Source organism: Piliocolobus tephrosceles, chromosome 13, assembly GCF_002776525.5.
Source record: "Piliocolobus tephrosceles isolate RC106 chromosome 13, ASM277652v3, whole genome shotgun sequence".
Lineage (NCBI taxonomy): Eukaryota > Metazoa > Chordata > Mammalia > Primates > Cercopithecidae > Piliocolobus > Piliocolobus tephrosceles.
The window spans coordinates 101668720-101685476 of NC_045446.1; the positions used below are offsets into that span (position 1 = coordinate 101668720).

The window sequence follows — 16757 nt, forward strand, 5'->3', positions numbered from 1 at the left end:
TTGCCATGAAAGTGAAACTCAGTTAAACCAGAGTGGTGCTGAGCAAACTATTACATTAGGCACTCATCTATTATAGAGGATATATTTCAAAGACAGAGAGATGTAATGGAGAAGCATTTCCTAAGGAAACCGAGAGCCCTTTTCTATCTCAGGTTTCTTTTTATTGAAGCTTGAAGCTCAAGTTCATGGCTTCATCAAAAAACGCTTCAAATCCTGAAATTGAGATAGCTCTCACCTGGAGCCCCTGTGTTGTTCTATCCTTTGCCTGGGAACACAGTCACCTGGGAATCATTCCAGCAGGTGGCTTCAAAAGTCCAACCTGCTAGGTTGAAATCTGACACTGACACAGACTCCGGGAGCTGCGGCGGAAAGCTCAACCAGGAACCCGGAAATGCACAAGCCTCTTGATGCATAAAAACAGCTGGGCTCCCTTGGAGACAGAGCGCCATGGGAAACCGGGTCTGCTGCGGAGGAAGCTGGTGAGTAGGGTGGAAGGGCAGAGGGGAACATCTATCTCTATTGGTGGATGTAGAGCCCCCGAAAATCAGAGCACCTGGAGATAGTTGTCTGCCAGCCTCCCACTGCCGCCTTTCTTTGCCTGGTACCTCCTTGTTCCAACACCAGAGCAGCACCTCCTTTCAGGAGACCTTAGAAAACAGAGCCAAGTGGCCGGGCGCGGTGGCTCACGCCTGTAATCCCAGCACTTTGGGAGGCCAAGGCGGGCGGATCACGAGGTCAGGAGATCGAGACCATCCTAGCCAAAATGGTGAAACCCCGTCTCTACTAAAAATACAAAAATTAGCTGGGCGTGGTGGCGCGCGCCTGTAGTCCCAGCTACTCGGGAGGCTGAGGCAGGAGAATCGCTTGAACCCGGAAGGCAGAGGTTGCAGTGAGCCGAGATCGCGCCACTGCACTCCAGCCTGGCGACAGAGCGAGACTGTCTCAAAAACAACAACAAAAAACAGAGCCAAGCTAGCTCTCTGCAGAATGGCCAGAGCAGGGCAGGAAAATTGAACCAGCATTGTTTTTCTGTGTCCTCTTCCTCCGTTTTCCCTTCTCTCCCTTTCTTCCCCAGATGAGAGTAATAATTGTAGCATTTGAGAGCTTTCTATGTGCCAGGCATTTTACAGTCTCATTTAATTTTTCCAGTACTTTATAGGGTAAATGGTTTTGCCCCTCCTCCTATTTTACAGTCAGCTGAGAAACTGAAGCTCAGAGAAGTTAACTAACTTGCCTAAGGTCACATGGCTGGTAAACAAGTAAACCAAGATTCCAACTGAGGCCCACCTGACTTCAAAGGCCACCTTTTGAACCCCTGCATAATATTGCCTCTCAGTCCAAGCAAGTCAACTTTGAAACAATGTTAATTTAAAACGGCAGAAGTGCCGGGCGCGGTGGCTCACGCCTGTGATCCCAGCACTTTGGGAGGCCAAGGCGGGCAGATCACAAGGTCAGGAGATTGAGACCATCCTGGCTAACGCGGTGAAACCCCATCGCTACTGAAAATACAAAAAATTAGCTGGGCATGGTGGCGGGTGCCTGTAGTCCAAGCTACTTGGGAGGCTGAGGCAGGAGAATCACTTGAACCCAGGAGGTGGAGCCTGCAGTGAGCCGAGATCACACCACTGCACTCCAGCCTGGGTGACAGAGCAAGACTCCAGAAATTAAAATAAAATAAAAAGTAAAGCTCAACAAAGGGCAGAAGTGGTTGGATGCGGTGACTCACACCTGTAATTGTAGCACTTTGGGAGGCTGAAGCAGGTGGATGACTTGAGGCCAGAAGTTCAAGACCAGCCTGGACAACATGGCAAAACACCATCTCTACTAAAAATAAAAAATAAAAAATACTAAATATATACTAAATAAATAAATACTAAAAATAAAAAAAAAAAATTAGCCAGGCATGGTGGCACATGCCTGTAATCTAAGCTACTCGAGAAGCTCAGGCATGAGAATCCCTTAAGCTTGGGAGACAGAGGTTGCAGTGAGCCAAGATTGCGCCACTGCAGTCCAGACTGGGCAACAGAGGGAGACTATGTCTCAAAAAAAAAAAAAAAAAAAAGGAGTTTGAGACCAGCCTGGGCAACATAGGGGTGGTCCCATCTCTACAAAAAAATTAAAAATTAGCTAGGTGTGGCCGGGCACAGTGGCTCACGCCTGTAATCCCAGCACTTTGGGAGGCCAAGGCAGGCAGATCACCTGAGGCCAGGAGTTTCAGACCAGCCTGACCAACATGGAGAAACTCTGTCTCTACTAAAAATACAAAAAATCAGCCGGGCATGGTGGCACATGCCTGTAATTCCAGCTACTCGGGAGGCTGAGGCAGGAGAATCGCTTGAACCCTGGAGGCAGAGATTGCAGTGAGCTGAGATTGCACCACTGCACTCCAGCCTGGGAAATAAGAGCAAAACTCCGTCTAAAAAAAAAAAAATTAGCTAGGTGTGGTGGTGCACGCTTGTAATCCCACGTACTTGGGAGGCTGAGGCAGGAGGATCATCTGAGCCCTGGGGATCGAGGCTGCAATGAACCATGATTTGCTCTCCAGTCTGGGTGACAGAGAGACCCTGCCTCAAAAATGAAAATAAAAATAAAAGGGCAGAAGTAGGAAAAAGAAGAATATCCATGGAATATCTGAGTATGACTTTCACACTTATTTACTATGTGACCATAGGTAATAAGTCCCTTAATTTCTCTGTATTCATCCTCACATGTAAAATATAGATAATACATCCTACATGGTGTAGATCATAGGCTTATTTTGAAGAGCAAAGGATATACTGTATGTTAGAACCTCATAATAAATTATCTGTGGCCCTGTTACTGTTCTTTCACAGAATTTTCATCACTGCCATGCCATAAATTCCTGGTCCTGGTTTTATCCTGTCTACTGCCTTCTATGCTTGGGGCAGATCTTGAGGATGTCATGTTATAAATAAAGCACCATTATATGTAGATAGACAAGTGAAGTGCATTGGAAAACATATAGGTTTTGGAGTAGTACATTGGATTCAAGTCCTGCCCTACTACTCATTCATTTATCCATTCATTTATTAAACAATGTTTATTGGACATGTACTATAGGCACAGTGATAGACACAGAAGACATAGTAATAAAAGGACATTTGGTCCCTGCCTTGTTGAGTAAGAAATACCCTGAAGGTCCAACATTTGGTAACTGTCTAAATACATGGCATATCCAATTAATGGAAAATATGTAGCCACTTCATAAAGAATGTTGGAAGAACACCTAATATCATGGAAAATTTTACTCTTTATTAAGTTAGTAAAAAAGGGCGTTAGTTGACCCATCTGTAAAACGGGAACAAAAATATGTGTTTCCTGGAATGTCAGGATTGAAAAAATAAAGCACCCTTTAAACTCTGAGATGCCTTATAGACACAGGACATCCAGAAGCACAGAAAAGCTTCCAGAGAAGGGGATGTAACAGCTTCTTTTATTCTGTCTCTTCCCAAGTGTTATTCTTTTTTCATTACTGGTTAGTTCTCTGATGGTGATAGTCATTAGTGGTCAACTTTTACTGATGCTTATTATATGCTAGGAATCATGCTCAGTATTTTATATTTCCTGTTTTATTTAATCCTTACAATAATACCATGAGGTCTGAATTCTATTATTATTATTTTTTTTTTTTTGAAACAGAGTCTCGCTTTATCGCCCAGTCTGGAGTGCAGTGGCACAATCTTGGCTCACTGCAACCTTAGCCTCGGAAGTTTAAGCAATTCTCGTGCCTCAGTCTCCCTAGTAGCTGGGATTACAGGTGCGCCACCATGCCCAGCTAATTTTTGTATTTTTAGTAGAGACAGGGTTTCACCTGTTGGCCAGGCTGGTCTTGAACTCCTGACCTCAAATGATCGCTCGCCTTGGTTTCCCAAAGTGTTGGCATTACAGGTGTGAGCCACCTCACCCAGCCTATCATACTCATTTTATTAATAAGAAAACAGAAGCCCAGAGAGGTTAAAAATTTGCTGAAGGTCTCACAGCTAGTCTGACCTCATCAGTCTGACTCCAGAGTCCATTCTAGAGACACTATCCCAAACAGTCCAACCAAAATCTTTTTTTCCTCTTAAAATACTAGTAGGATTGAATAAAACTTTGTTCTCTATTTTTTGTTATCTCAATAAACCTCCAGAGGCTTAAAGATATTATGGCAATTGAAGATATTTTTATTTTAAAATATTCTTTGTTGTTATTGTTTCTGATTACAAAGGTAATAATCATTCATTGCAGAAAATTTAACTTCTGCAAAGAGCAGAAAATAAAAAGCAACCATAAATATAAGCACCCAGAGATGATGGGAACATTTTAGTGTATTTCCATATATTTTTTAAATGTGCACAGTTTTTATTCCAAAACATATCTTTTTACTAACTTAATAAAGAGTAAAATTTTCCATGATGTTCGGTGTTCTTCCAACATTCTTTATGACATGGCTACATATATTCCATTAATTGGATATGCCATTTATTTAGTCAGTTACCAAATCATGGACCTTCAGAGTATTTCCTATTTTTTGCAATTTAAATAATGTTATAATGAATATCCATATTTGTACATGTATAATTATTTCTTAGGATATGGAATTGCTAACATCAGAGGGCATACACATTTATGTTTAAGGCTTTTTATACTTTGCCAGTTGCATTCTAGGAGGATTGCACGAATTTTTATTCCTATTACTTCTGTAGAAGAATGCCCACTTAGTATCCTTAAATCTAAAAATAAAATCCCATCACCTCTGAATCTAAATGAATACTCACTCCATTTGGGTTGTGTCCTGGCATTGCACAATATCTAACTTGAGAAGAGGCTCTGTTCACTAACATTGGATAGCCCTAGTCTATGTCTTTTAGGATTAATATTTTCTCTATCCATTTAAATAAAAATAAGTAGGTAAAGAGTAGTAACAAGTGGTAAAGAATTAGAAGATTATCTCGTTCTTAGGATAAGGCTGACTGAGCAGCGGTAACATAAAGCAAGAGCTGAAGTGGCAGAAGAAGTAGAAAAACACAGAAGTAGTTTTTCTTCTGAACCACCGGTAGAGTTTGGCTGGAGACTCAACTGCTGTCAACTGAGCAAGCTGTAGCAAAACCAAAAGTCACATCAAAACAGAAACCTCTGTCAAATGTGCGTGGAAAAATCCTGACTTTTTTCCCCACAGTAGTCCTCATGATTTGGACGTCAGTCTTCTCTCTCTCACCCTCTCCAATTAGCAAAGAAGGAAACTTCCCAGGAGATGAGAGATCAGACAGACAAACAGGGTTGGCTCTGGGAAGAGTTGGAAATACACTAGCAAGAAAACAAGAAGAAGAATCCGGAGTAAGCCCCAAACTATTTAGCCTATTTCCTCAGACAGTGTTTTCTCTCTGGCATCAAACAGTTAACAATCACGTAGACACACGGGCGCCATTGGGGACCCTAGGGGCTCAGAAATATATATAAGAGGTCTGCCCTACAGTGAGGGCAGGATAGCTGAGTCACTCACCAAATTCAGTGCTCCCTGTTCTGTAGACAAAGTTCTCTAAAGGATGCTAAAGGTTAAACATCTCTCACTTTCTCTGTTAATTGAAAACAAGGACAAGGAAGCAGGGAGGGAGGTCACTTGTTAAGAAAGGGCCTTAAGGGGCTGTAATTAGTTAGCCCTGGTTGTGGCAGCTTCCAGGGCTCCCAGAATAAAAGTCCCAGATTGGCAAAGACCCCAGGAAAAAAAAAAAAAAGCACGGAAGAAGAGGCAAGAGGGTCTCTGGATCCAAGAATATTCCATCATTTGGCAGGTTTCCCTCACCCTCTGCTGGGAATTAGCCTGTTAGACAATCCCAGAATAGCTCTCAAGCCAGATACATCCCTGGCATGTAGTGCCTGGTTGCCTGAGGCTGTATTTTGGGTCTGGTTATGTCAGTTGTACTACTCCACCTTCCAGAACCATCCATGTGGGAGAGGTGTGGTATCCTTGACTAATGCTTTGAACCTGGCTCAGGGTGAATCTGTTAGAGGGAGGTAGGGGAAGGTCATCAGAATGTTAAGGAGACCACAGAGCAAATGATGATGGAGGGAGGGCAGAGGCCAGGGCTTCTTGCACATGGGTGATCTGTTTTTCCTATCACAGGAGCTGCCCATCAACTTTCCAGAAGAAAAAGAAAACAGGTAATTTTGGAGCTGGGGGAAGAATCTAGGGGAGGCAAATTAGAGAAGGCAATAGAACTGTCATCTTTGGAAAGGGCAGAAGGGTAGAAAAGGAATGAAAGGATAAAGGGAGACAGCATACCAAAGAGAAAAGAGAATCCAGGTTGCTGTGTTGAAGACTAGCTCTGAACCTCTGGATCTTATTCTTTCCATTATTTCAGAGTGGCAGGGTTGGTTGCTCATTCTTTCATTCATCTAGCAAATATTTACTCAGCACTTATATTGCATGTGAGGACCTGTGTGGGTCCCAAGAAGGCAGAGAGGCACAAGAGGAAAGACACATGATCTCAGCTCTGGAAGAGCTGAAAATCAAATTTAAGAGATAAATTCATATAAACAAACAGTTGTAATATCTACTGGTGCTATAACAGATGTGCACTCATGCTGTGGGAGAATGAGAGAAGACACTGATGTCAAAATATCAAAGAAATAATAGCAAAGGACTGGGCGTAGTGGCTCAACGTCTGTAATCCCAGCACTTTGGGAGGCCAAGGGGGGTGGATCACTTTAGGTCAGGAGTTTGGGACCAGCCTGGCCAACATGGTGAAACCCCATCTCTACTAAAAAGAGAAAAAATTAGCGGGGCATGGTGGTGTGTGCCTGTAGTACCAGCTACTTGGGAAGCCGAGGCACGAGAATTGTTTGAACCCGGGAAGTGGAGGTTGCAGTGAGTCGAGATCGTGCCACTGCACTCCAGCCTAGGCAACAGAGCAAGACTCTGCCTCTAAATAAATAAATAAAAGCAAAGTTCATAAGTCAGCAGAGGAGGGAGAAGACGGTGTTTTAGGCAGATAAATCAGCTCATGAAAAAAAAGAAAAGAGAGACTGACTTGATTCAAAGTGACTGATTGGTGTAGCTAAGCACCTACCATCTTGCATTGTAAGTCTGTTTACTTATTTTTATTTGTCTTTCCTAGCAGGCTGTAAGCCCCCTGAGGTAGAGGAAACAGCTTACTCATCCTTCTACCACCAGAACATGGCACAGAGCCTGGCACATAATGGGTTCTCATGTTGAACTGTGTTAGGGGCTAGTGAAAAATGAGGATGGAAGATAATATGGCCAGATTGTGAAAGGGCCAGATTGTAAACCCTGCTAAGGAGTTTGGATTTAGGACTAGTAGACATGAAAGAAGTGAGAATGGAGGCAGGGAGATTAGACGGAAGCCTGCCGTGATAGTTTAATAGTGAGTTGAAAAGGCAGTCTCAACAGAGACAGGGAAGAGAGAATGAATTTAAGTTGGATTTCTTCCCCTCAGGAAGCCAAGCAAGACGGACACTGAAGCCACAGCCACGACAGCTGCAGCAGAATGGCCCAAAGGTAATGACAGGCCTCTGTCCCTTCTCCGGGGCTGCTCGGACATGGGATCCCAGTAGCCAGCTCTTTTGCCCTGCAACAGACACATTTCAGTCACCTGTAGAATTCGCTGGCTCTGTCTGTCCTTCTCTGCCCCTCAAAGGAGCAAAGCGAAGGGACATCAGTCGACCTGCCCCTGCATTGGAGGTGAGGGGCAAAACCAAGCCATGAATCTCCTTTAATGCTATCCATTCCTCGCAGGGCCATGAAACAACAGGACACACGTATGAGCGGGTGTTACAGCAGCAAGGGTCTCAAGAGAGGAGTCCAGGCCTCATGTGGGAAGACAGCAACTTACATTATGCTGACATTGAAGTGTGCAGCCGTCCCCATTCCTGGGAAGTGAAACAAGTGCATTTAGAAGACGCTACGGAGTATGCGACCCTTCGCTTCCCCCAGGCCACACCTCGCTATGACAGCAAGAACGGGACCCTGGTGTGAGCCTTGTGGAGGAAGGCCCGGTCCATCGTTAACCACTCCTCCTGTGGGGGAGAATCTACTGCTTTGGGGAATTGGGTGGCAACCCAGGGATGTTGCCACGTTTTAAGCTTAAAGAACTCCAAAGCCCCTGGAATTGTGAGCGTCCCAGTTTCTCCCCTGGCCTCTTACTTGCCACTGTTAGGTTGGAGTTATAGTTGGTTTAGCTATGGGTGGATAGCTAAACTTAGCCAGCCACATGAGGTCATGAGGTTAGGTGGCGTGTGCAGGGAGGTAGGTCTTCGACCTCACCATTGTTGCTCCTGCTCTTGAAAAGTGCAGAAAGAGCAGGTAAAAAGCCTATAAGCACGTGGGCTGATCTTGTCGGACTTTAATTAATGGTATCCTTTTTCACACACCTTAAACTCCAAAGCTGAAGGGGAGGTGCTCTGGAAAAGCATTCTGAGCTTTTACATTCAGACACCAGGGCTGGCTTGGGCTGAGTCAGGTTCCAGACCTTAACAGACAAATGGCGGAAGGGGGCTGAGGCGTGGAGGAAGCCCTCTCCAACCATGGCCTACAGGACCTCAAGACACTGATAACCGACAGCACAGCGAGGCCCGGAAACTTCCCTGGCGGGGACGGGGGACTGTTGGCTCTCGCAGGTGCGGGGCCGCTAGGATCAATAAATGGCCTGAGAAACATGCCTGGCGCGTTTTCTGGGGCGGGGCCCCAAGGCGCCTAGCGAGGACAGCGCATCCCGCCCAGTTTTAAGGGCGGTTCGAAAGTCCAGCCAGTAGAGAGGCCTTCCGGCCCCACCCCCAGGCCGCGGTTGGAGGCGGAGCTGGAGGGGGTGGGGTTTGGGAGAACGGAGCGGGCTACCATTGGCAGAGAGCTCAGTTCCCTTGGGTGTCCATGCCGGGATTGGTTGTTGTCGGGGGCTCCTGGGAGGCGGGTCCGGAACGGCAGTGGGAGGATCTGGGTCCAAGAGGGCGCGATCAGGACCTGCAGGAGGCGGGATCCGGCGGGCCGGAGGCGGGACCAAGGCCGGCAGGGGCTGGCTCGGGCGGGCTGGAGGCGGGCAGGGCCTGTGGCCGGCCTCCGCATCACCATGGCAGCGGGAATGCCGCGGCAAAGCCAGAGCAGGGGCAGGCCAAGCCCAGGAGGGCTGGGGACAGAGATGCTGAACCAGACGGACCCATAATTTAAGAGGTAGGTGCTGAAAGGTGGCGGGTAACAAAAATATTACCCAAGTTGATCATCCACATCGAAACTGGGGACATGCGGAGGTGGCGAGGTTGAAGCGAGTAGGAGGCGGCTAACATTTCAAAGACCAAACCCACTCTCAGCCTTATACGTTCTTAGCGTGCAGTTTCCTGCTTCAGACTTTCAGAGCTTGGAGAGGAGGGGTAACGCACTCCCCTTTCTCAGTCTGTTCTCCGTTCTCCCCAAATACCGCTGCCTCTCTGCTGGTGAGGGGATGATTAAAGACTGGTAGAGTACTGAAAATGAAATTGTAGCACACGCGCACACAAAAGTTGGCAATGATAGTATCGGCCTGGCGCGGTGGCTCACGCCTGTAATCCCAGCACTTTGGGAGACTGAGGCAGGCCGATCACCTGAGGTCTGGAGTTCGAGACCAGCCTGGCCAACATAGTGAAACCCCCGTCTCCACTAAAAATACAAAAATTAGCCAGGCATGGTGGCACGGGCCTGTAATCCCAGCTACTCAGGCGGCTGAGGCAGGAGAATCGCTTCAACCCAGGAGGCAGAGGTTGCAGTGAGCCAAGATCTCGGTACTGCACTCCAGCCTGGGGGACAGAGCAAGACTCCATCTCAAAAAAAAAAAAAAAAAAAATATATATATATATATATATATATATATATAGCTCTATAAAGTGTGAGAATTTAAAGCACTTGCAACAAGTACATAGTTTGTAGTCAAATGTTGGCTGCCATTATATCATTACCATTATCACTTTTTCCCGGCCTGTTGTCTGGCAGAGTCAATGCAGGCAGATTCAGAAAAGGTGGGTTGGAGGGCTGCCCCCACCACTAATTGGTGGAGAAACTCTATAGCCTATTTTCTATATATTAAATGAAGGTGACCCGGTGCGGTGGCTCACGCCTGTAATCCCAGCACTTTGGGAGTCTGAGGCGGGGCGGATCACCTGAGGTCAGGAGTTCGAGACCACCCTGGCCAACAATGAGAAACCCTGTCTCTACTAAAAATACAAAATGTAATGGCCATACCGCCCTGAAAGGCGCCTGATCTCTTTTGATCTTAGAAGCTAAACAGGGTCAGGCCGGGTTAGTACTGGCCGGGCACGGTGGCTCATGCCTATAATCCCAGCACTTTGGGAGGCCGAGGTGAGTGGATCACCTGAGGTCAGGAGCTTGAAACCAGCATGTCCAACACATGGCGACACCCTGTCTCTACTAAAAATACAAAAAATTAGCCGGGCTTGGTGGCCAAGGCCTGTAATCCCAGCTACTCTGGGGGCTGAGGCAGGAGAATCGCTTGAACCCGATAGGTGGAGGCTGCAGTGAGCTGAGATCGCACCACTGCACTCCAGCCTGGGCTGCAAAGTGAGACTCCATCTCAAAAAAGTAAAAAAAAACAAAAAACAGAAACATTAACCCGTTTTCAGAGATTACTTACTGCAAAGGTCAAATAAGATCATGTAGATGATAGTACTTTGTAAGCTTAAAGTGCAATATACACATTTCTGCCTTAGAATTATACATTCTGGGCCAGGTGTGGCTCATGCCTGTAATCCTAGCACTTTCGGAGGCCAAGGCAGGCGAATCACGCAAGGTCAGGAGTTGGAGACCAGTCTGGCCATCATGGTGAAACCCTATCTCTACTAAAAAAATACCAAAAATTAGCTGGGCGTGGTGGCACGTGCCTGAGGTTCCAGCTGCTCAGGAGGCTGAGGCAGGAGAATTGCTTGAACCTAGGAGGCGGAGGTTACAGTGAGCCGAGCTCGTGCCACCGCACTCCAACCTGGGTGACAGAGCAAGACTCTGTCTCAAAAAAAAAAAAAAAAAAATTATACATGTTGTCTCTCTGGGTTAAAACTCAGTTTCTGAGGATAGAGGGAAGTAAATGCCAGTAGCAGAGCTTCCAGTATTTCTCCTGATTATCTTCAGAATACTTCCTGTGGTCCTTGACTGATAAATATAGGAAGAAGGGAAAATGCATTGTTGCTTGACTAATGATAGGGGAGTATTACTCTTCACTTTATTACTATTCATATCTAAACAACTAGGTTTAGAAATGCCACTGGGTTAGCTGGGTGTGGTGGTGCCCATCTGTGTTCCTAGATACTTGGGAGGCTGAGGTGGGAGGATCTCTTGAGCCCAGGAGTTAAAGGCTGCAGTGAGTTATGACAGCGCCAGTGCACTCCAGCCTGAGTGCCGGAGCGAGACCTTATCTCTCTCTCTAAAAAAAAAAATTTTTAAATGCCACTGGGATAGCCCTGTTGTGCTTGTAATATCTTCAGCTGGACTTCCTGCTAACTAGGGTCCTATTTCTGATACTTCAAGATGACTTAAGTTGGTAGGTTTTAGGGAGGGGCCTGGCCCCAACTAGGTTAGTTTAGCTTTAATTTTTTTTTTTCCTGGCCTGTTATTTTGTACATTTCTTTTCTTTTTTTTTTTTTTTTTTTGAGATGGAGTCTTGCTCTGTTGCCCAGGCTGGAGTGCAGTGGCCGGATCTCAGCTCACTGCAAGCTCCGCCTCCCGGGTTTATGCCATTCTCCTGCCTCAGCCTCCCAAGTAGCTGGGACTACAGGCGCCCGCAACCTCGCCTGGCTAGTTTTTTGTATTTTTTAGTAGAGACAGGGTTTCACCATGTTAGCCAGGATGGTCTCCATCTCCTGACCTCGTGATCCACCCGTCTCGGCCTCCCAAAGTGCTGGGATTACAGGCTTGAGCCACCGCGCCCGGCCTATTTTGTACATTTCTTATTCTTCCTGTTTTAAGGTGGCCCTGATTCATCTCTTCTAGGGACTCTTGAAGATGGGGACCCAAGTGGTTATGAGATTTACTAACTCCTTGCTGCCAACAGAGCCTTCTGTAAGTTTTTGGTGTACTGTTGTGAAAAGCGTGATGATGTTACTGGAATTTCAATACAGTTCTACTTCTGGGGATTTCTCCATCAGGACTCAGATCCTGAAACAGAATTTTAATATATTTGTCTTATTTTTTTGCTTTTCCTTCTTGTGGAAATTCTATTAATAGCTCTCTTGGACCTTGATTCATCTTTTTCTGGAATTAATAAAATGAGGCAGGGGTTGAGAAATTCTAGCAATTAATCAGAATATATGCATTTTTAAAATATTTAAAGTTTGTTATAGCAATAATGTATATTAATTACAGACCATTGGAAAAATATTGCAAACTATGATTTTAAAAACTGCAAACCATAATTCTCCCACCCAGAAGCACACTGTTATATTCTGGAAAATATTCTTGCAGTCTTTTTTTCTGTATATATATACACACACACATACATATATGTACATATATATATATATTTTCTTTTTTTTAAAGACAGAGTCTCACTGTGTCACCCAGACTGGGTGCAGTGGCATGATCTCAGATCACTGCAACCTCCTCCCGAGTTCAAGCAATTCTCCTGCCTCAGCCTTCTTAGTAGCTGAGACTACAGGCATGTGCCATCACACCCAGCTAATTTTTTGTATCTTTGGTAGAGATGGGGTTTCACTGTGTTAGTATATTTTTAACATGAGATCTTATGCTGTGCAAACTTTTTAACTTGCTTTGTTTCGCTTAACGTTAACATAAAATTGTTAAAATTTTTTGTTTTAATGTGGGCACGTTTGGTAAACATTATAATGGCTGTAATTTTCTTAACCACTTCTCTGGTGTTGGACTTTTAGGTTCCCTCACCCCTGCCCCCTACATTGTAAATAATTAATTTCCTTATTTAGGACTATGTCAGGTCAGGTGAGGTAGTGGCTCATGCCTGTAATCCCAGGACTTTGGGAGGCTGAGGCCAGAGGATCACTTGAGGCCAGGAGTTCAAGACCAGTCTGAGCAACACAGAGAGACCCCCCCTTTCTTTCTTTTTTTTTTTTTTGAGACAGAGTCTCGCTCTGTCCCCCAGGCTGGAGTGCAGTGGCCGGATCTCAGCTCACTGCAAGCTCCGCCTCCTGGGTTCACGCCATTCTCCTGCCTCAGCCTCCTGAGTAGCTGGGACTACAGGCGCCCGCCACCTCGCCCGGCTAGTTTTTTTTTTTGTATTTTTTTTTAGTAGAGACGGGGTTTCACCGTGTTAGCCAGGATGGTCTCGATCTCCTGACCTCATGATCCGCCCGTCTCGGCCTCCCAAAGTGCTGGGATTACAGGCTTGAGCCACCGCGCCCGGCCTCTTTTTTTTTTTTTTTCAGAAGGAGTTTCATTCTTGTTGCCCAGGCTGGAGTTCAGTGGCACCATCTTGGCTCACTGCAACCTCTGCCTCCCAGGTTCAAGTGATTCTCCTGCCTCAGCCTCCCAAGCAGCTAGGATTACGGGTGCCCACCACCACGCCCGGCTAATTTCTGTATTTTTAGTAGAGATGGGGTTTCACCATGTTGATCAGGCTGGTCTCGAACTCCTGACCTCAAATGATCCACCCACCTCGGCCTCCCAAAGTGCTGGGATTACAGGTGTGAGCCATCGTGCCTGGCTGAAACCCCCCTTTCCACGAAAAATTTAAAAATTTGCTGGGTGTGGTGGCATGTACCTGTAGTCCCAGCTACCTGGGAGGCTGAAAGTGAGGTGGGAGGATTGCTTGAGCCTGGGAGGTAGAGGCTGCAGTGAGCTGTGATTGTGCCTCTGCACTGTAGCCTGGACAGTAGAGTGAGACACTGTCTCAAAAAAATTTTTTTAAAGACTTATGTCAGGCCAGGTGCTGTGGCTCATGCCTGTAATCCCAGCACTTTGGGAGGCTGAGGGGTGTGGATCACCTGAGGTCTGAGACTAGCCTGGCCAACATGGTGAAATACCATCTTTACTAAAACAAACAAAAAAAATTAGCTGGACGTGGTGGCGGGTGCCTGTAATCCCAGCTGCTTAGGAGGCTGAGGCAGGAGAATCACTTGAACTCGGGAGGCAGAGGTTGCAGTGAGCTGAGATTGTGCCAATTCCAGCCTGGGCGACAGAGGGAGATTCCGTCATCAATCAATCAATCAATAAAGCCGGGCACCGTGGCTCATGCCTGTAATCCCAGCACTTTGGGAGGCCGAGACGGGCGGATCACGAGGTCAGGAGATCCAGACCATCCTGGCTAACACAGTGAAACCCCGTCTCTACTTAAAAAATACCAAAAACTAGCCGGGCGAGGTGCCGAGCGCCTGTAGTCCCAGCTACTCCGGAGGCTGAGGCAGGAGAATGGCATAAACCCAGGAAGCGGAGCTTGCAGTGAGCTGAGATCCAGCCACTGCACTCTAGCCTGGGCGACAGAGCGAGACTCCGTCTCAAAAAAAAAAATAATAAATAAATAAAATAAATAAATAAATTTGAAAAGACGACGTCAAAGACTATCAACATTTAAAATAATAAATTACCTTGTAAAACAATTGTGGCGTCAGATTTTGTATACATCTTTCAGAAGGCAGCTGGACATCAGGAGTTAGGTCCTTGGTAGAAATCAGGCCACCTGTTGTAAAGAGACCTTGAATCTTGCGGAAAGATGATTTGATGTTAGTCTAATTACTGATGTGAAGCTCTGACACCTGATAAGTGTTAGCCCAGAGGCATAGGGGTGCATTTTCAGTGCTGTCATAGAGAAATTCAAGTGTCACTTCCAAAATATCCACCAGATGTCGCTAGTCTTAATATAATACTCACCCACAGGACAGCTGGCAAACTTTTTTTTTTTTTGAGACAGAGTCTCACTCTGTGCCCAGGCTGAAGTGCAGTAGCATGATCTCAGCTCACTGCAACCTCTGCCTCCCGGGTTTGAGTGATTCTCCCACCTCAGCTTCCAGAGTAGCTGGGGCTACAGGCATGGGACACCACGCCTGGCTAATTTTTTCATTTTTTATTTTGGTAGAGATGGGGTTTCACCATGTTGGCCAGGCTGGTCTTCAACTCCTGGCCTCACGTGATCCTCCTGCCTCGGCCTCCCAAAGTGTTGGGATTACAGCGTGAGCCACCACGCCTGGCCAGTGGCAGATAACTTTTGAAATGTGAATTTTAAAACTTCATGTGAAAAAAGAAAAAAAAATCCATAACACAGGAATAGGTTAAAAAAATCATGTAGAATATTTTCACATATCTGCTTTGGTGTGGTTTATATTAAGCACTAGCATCTGGTGATTACTTTGGCGACATCCTACTCTAGTCTTTCACCATTCTGTCTTTTTCCCTTCTTCTGCCCACTCAGTCTGTCACATTCACCATGTATACTCTTTCCTCACATACTAGTTATCGGATTCTCAGTTTTACTAGTCTTCCTTTTACTATTCTTCCCTCCAGTCTTGTTTCTTGCCCCATGTGTTATGTGTATATTTATGTGTAACTGTCAGTTATTCAAGTTTTTGCTAAAATAATGAGAACTGGCATATAATGACTTATAAGAGGTGCTCAGAATCTATTTAATGGATGTTTAATGAAACAATGTATGAATGAATGAGAGGAAAATACAGGATACTAAAAATTATTTATATTTGGCTTGAGAATACAGTAAAAGCGATAAAGAATCACATTCCTAAATTACCTATAATTAAGTGCTAAATGACACAGTATAGAACATGCTAGACCGTTTAGTGTTTCTTTTGGTTTTTTTTTTTTTGAGACAGAGTTTCGCTCTTGTTGCCCAGACTGGAGTGCAATGGTGTGATCTCGGCTCACCACAACCTCCGCCTCCCAGGTTCAAGCGATTCTTCTGCCTCAGCCTCCACAGTAGCTGGGATTATAGGCATGTGCCACCACGCTCGGCTAATTTTGTAGTTTTGGTAGAGACGGGGTTTCTCCGTGTTGGTCAGGCTAGTCTCGGACTCCTGACATCAGGTGATCCACCTGCCTTCCGCCTTGGGTCTTCTAGAGTACTGGGATTATAAGCGTGAGCCACTGCGCCCAGACTTTTTTTTTTTTTTTTTTTTTTTTGAGGCGGTGTCTCACTCTTGGCCCAGGCTGAAGTGGAGTAGTGCAGTCACGGCTCACTGCAGCCTCAACCTCCCGGGCTCAAGTGATCCTCCCACCTCAGCCTCCTGAGTAGCTGGGATTGTGGGCACATACCACCATGAGTGGCTAATTTTTGTATTAATTTTGTTTTGTTTTGTTTTTTTGGTGCCATTGCATTCTAGCCTGGGCAGCAGAGTGAGATGATCTTGTCTCTCTCTCAAAAAAAAAAAAAAGACATTATTTCCTAGGGTCATTTAAAATATTTTTATTGACAATTGTAATTATTTGTTTATTCAAACTGCCTGTTTCTTTATAGTCATGAATTATTGTCCATAATAGTTGTGTTAAACTTTATATAGATTTGAATTTCACCCTTCTTATTTTTACACAGAGAGAAGTCACAGGCAATAGTTTTGCCAAATGATGGTTTTGTTTTAAGGCTCAAAGTCTTACTTAGGCTAACATCTTACTCTATTTATTAACAGAAGTGATTAATGTTTCCTCCACTGGCTCATTCATTCCTTCAAGTAAAAATTAATGTAATCTTGCATTCTTATGGAATGTAATGTTGCATTCTTCATGTGAAAGTATTGCATAGTGGTTAAGAACCTGGACTTTGGCTTCACCATTTAGTAGCTATTGGGTCTGT

At 45.3% G+C, this 16757-nt stretch overlaps 2 protein-coding genes across 2 annotated transcripts in view; both read left to right on the forward strand.

Moving 5' to 3' along the window:
* The first annotated feature begins 1 nt into the window (after position 1).
* On the forward strand, positions 2 to 8677 carry C13H11orf52 (chromosome 13 C11orf52 homolog). The gene is made up of 4 exons (XM_023208223.3): positions 2 to 479; positions 6125 to 6162; positions 7458 to 7519; positions 7757 to 8677. Exons 1-4 carry the CDS (start codon positions 448 to 450, stop codon positions 7994 to 7996), a joined length of 372 nt encoding a protein of 123 aa, XP_023063991.1. The 5' UTR covers positions 2 to 447; the 3' UTR covers positions 7997 to 8677.
* Positions 8678 to 8942: 265 nt separating this feature from the next.
* The window catches only part of DIXDC1 (DIX domain containing 1), a 99615-nt gene continuing 91800 nt past the window's right edge, over positions 8943 to 16757 (forward strand). The window contains exons 1-2 of the mRNA XM_023208226.2: positions 8943 to 9184; positions 11960 to 12052. Coding sequence (XP_023063994.1) covers positions 11996 to 12052 — 57 coding nt within the window. The 5' untranslated portion in view covers positions 8943 to 9184; positions 11960 to 11995. The remainder of the gene's footprint in view (positions 9185 to 11959; positions 12053 to 16757) is intronic.

Excerpts from the sequence above, each read along its gene's own strand:
- C13H11orf52 (XM_023208223.3), top strand. The coding sequence starts at position 448 with ATGGGAAACCGGGTCTGCTGCGGAGGAAGCTG. Across the intron at positions 6,163-7,457 it reads CCAGAAGAAAAAGAAAACAG|GAAGCCAAGCAAGACGGACA; the intron begins GTAATTTTGGAG and ends TCTTCCCCTCAG. Across the intron at positions 7,520-7,756 it reads TGCAGCAGAATGGCCCAAAG|GGCCATGAAACAACAGGACA; the intron begins GTAATGACAGGC and ends CATTCCTCGCAG.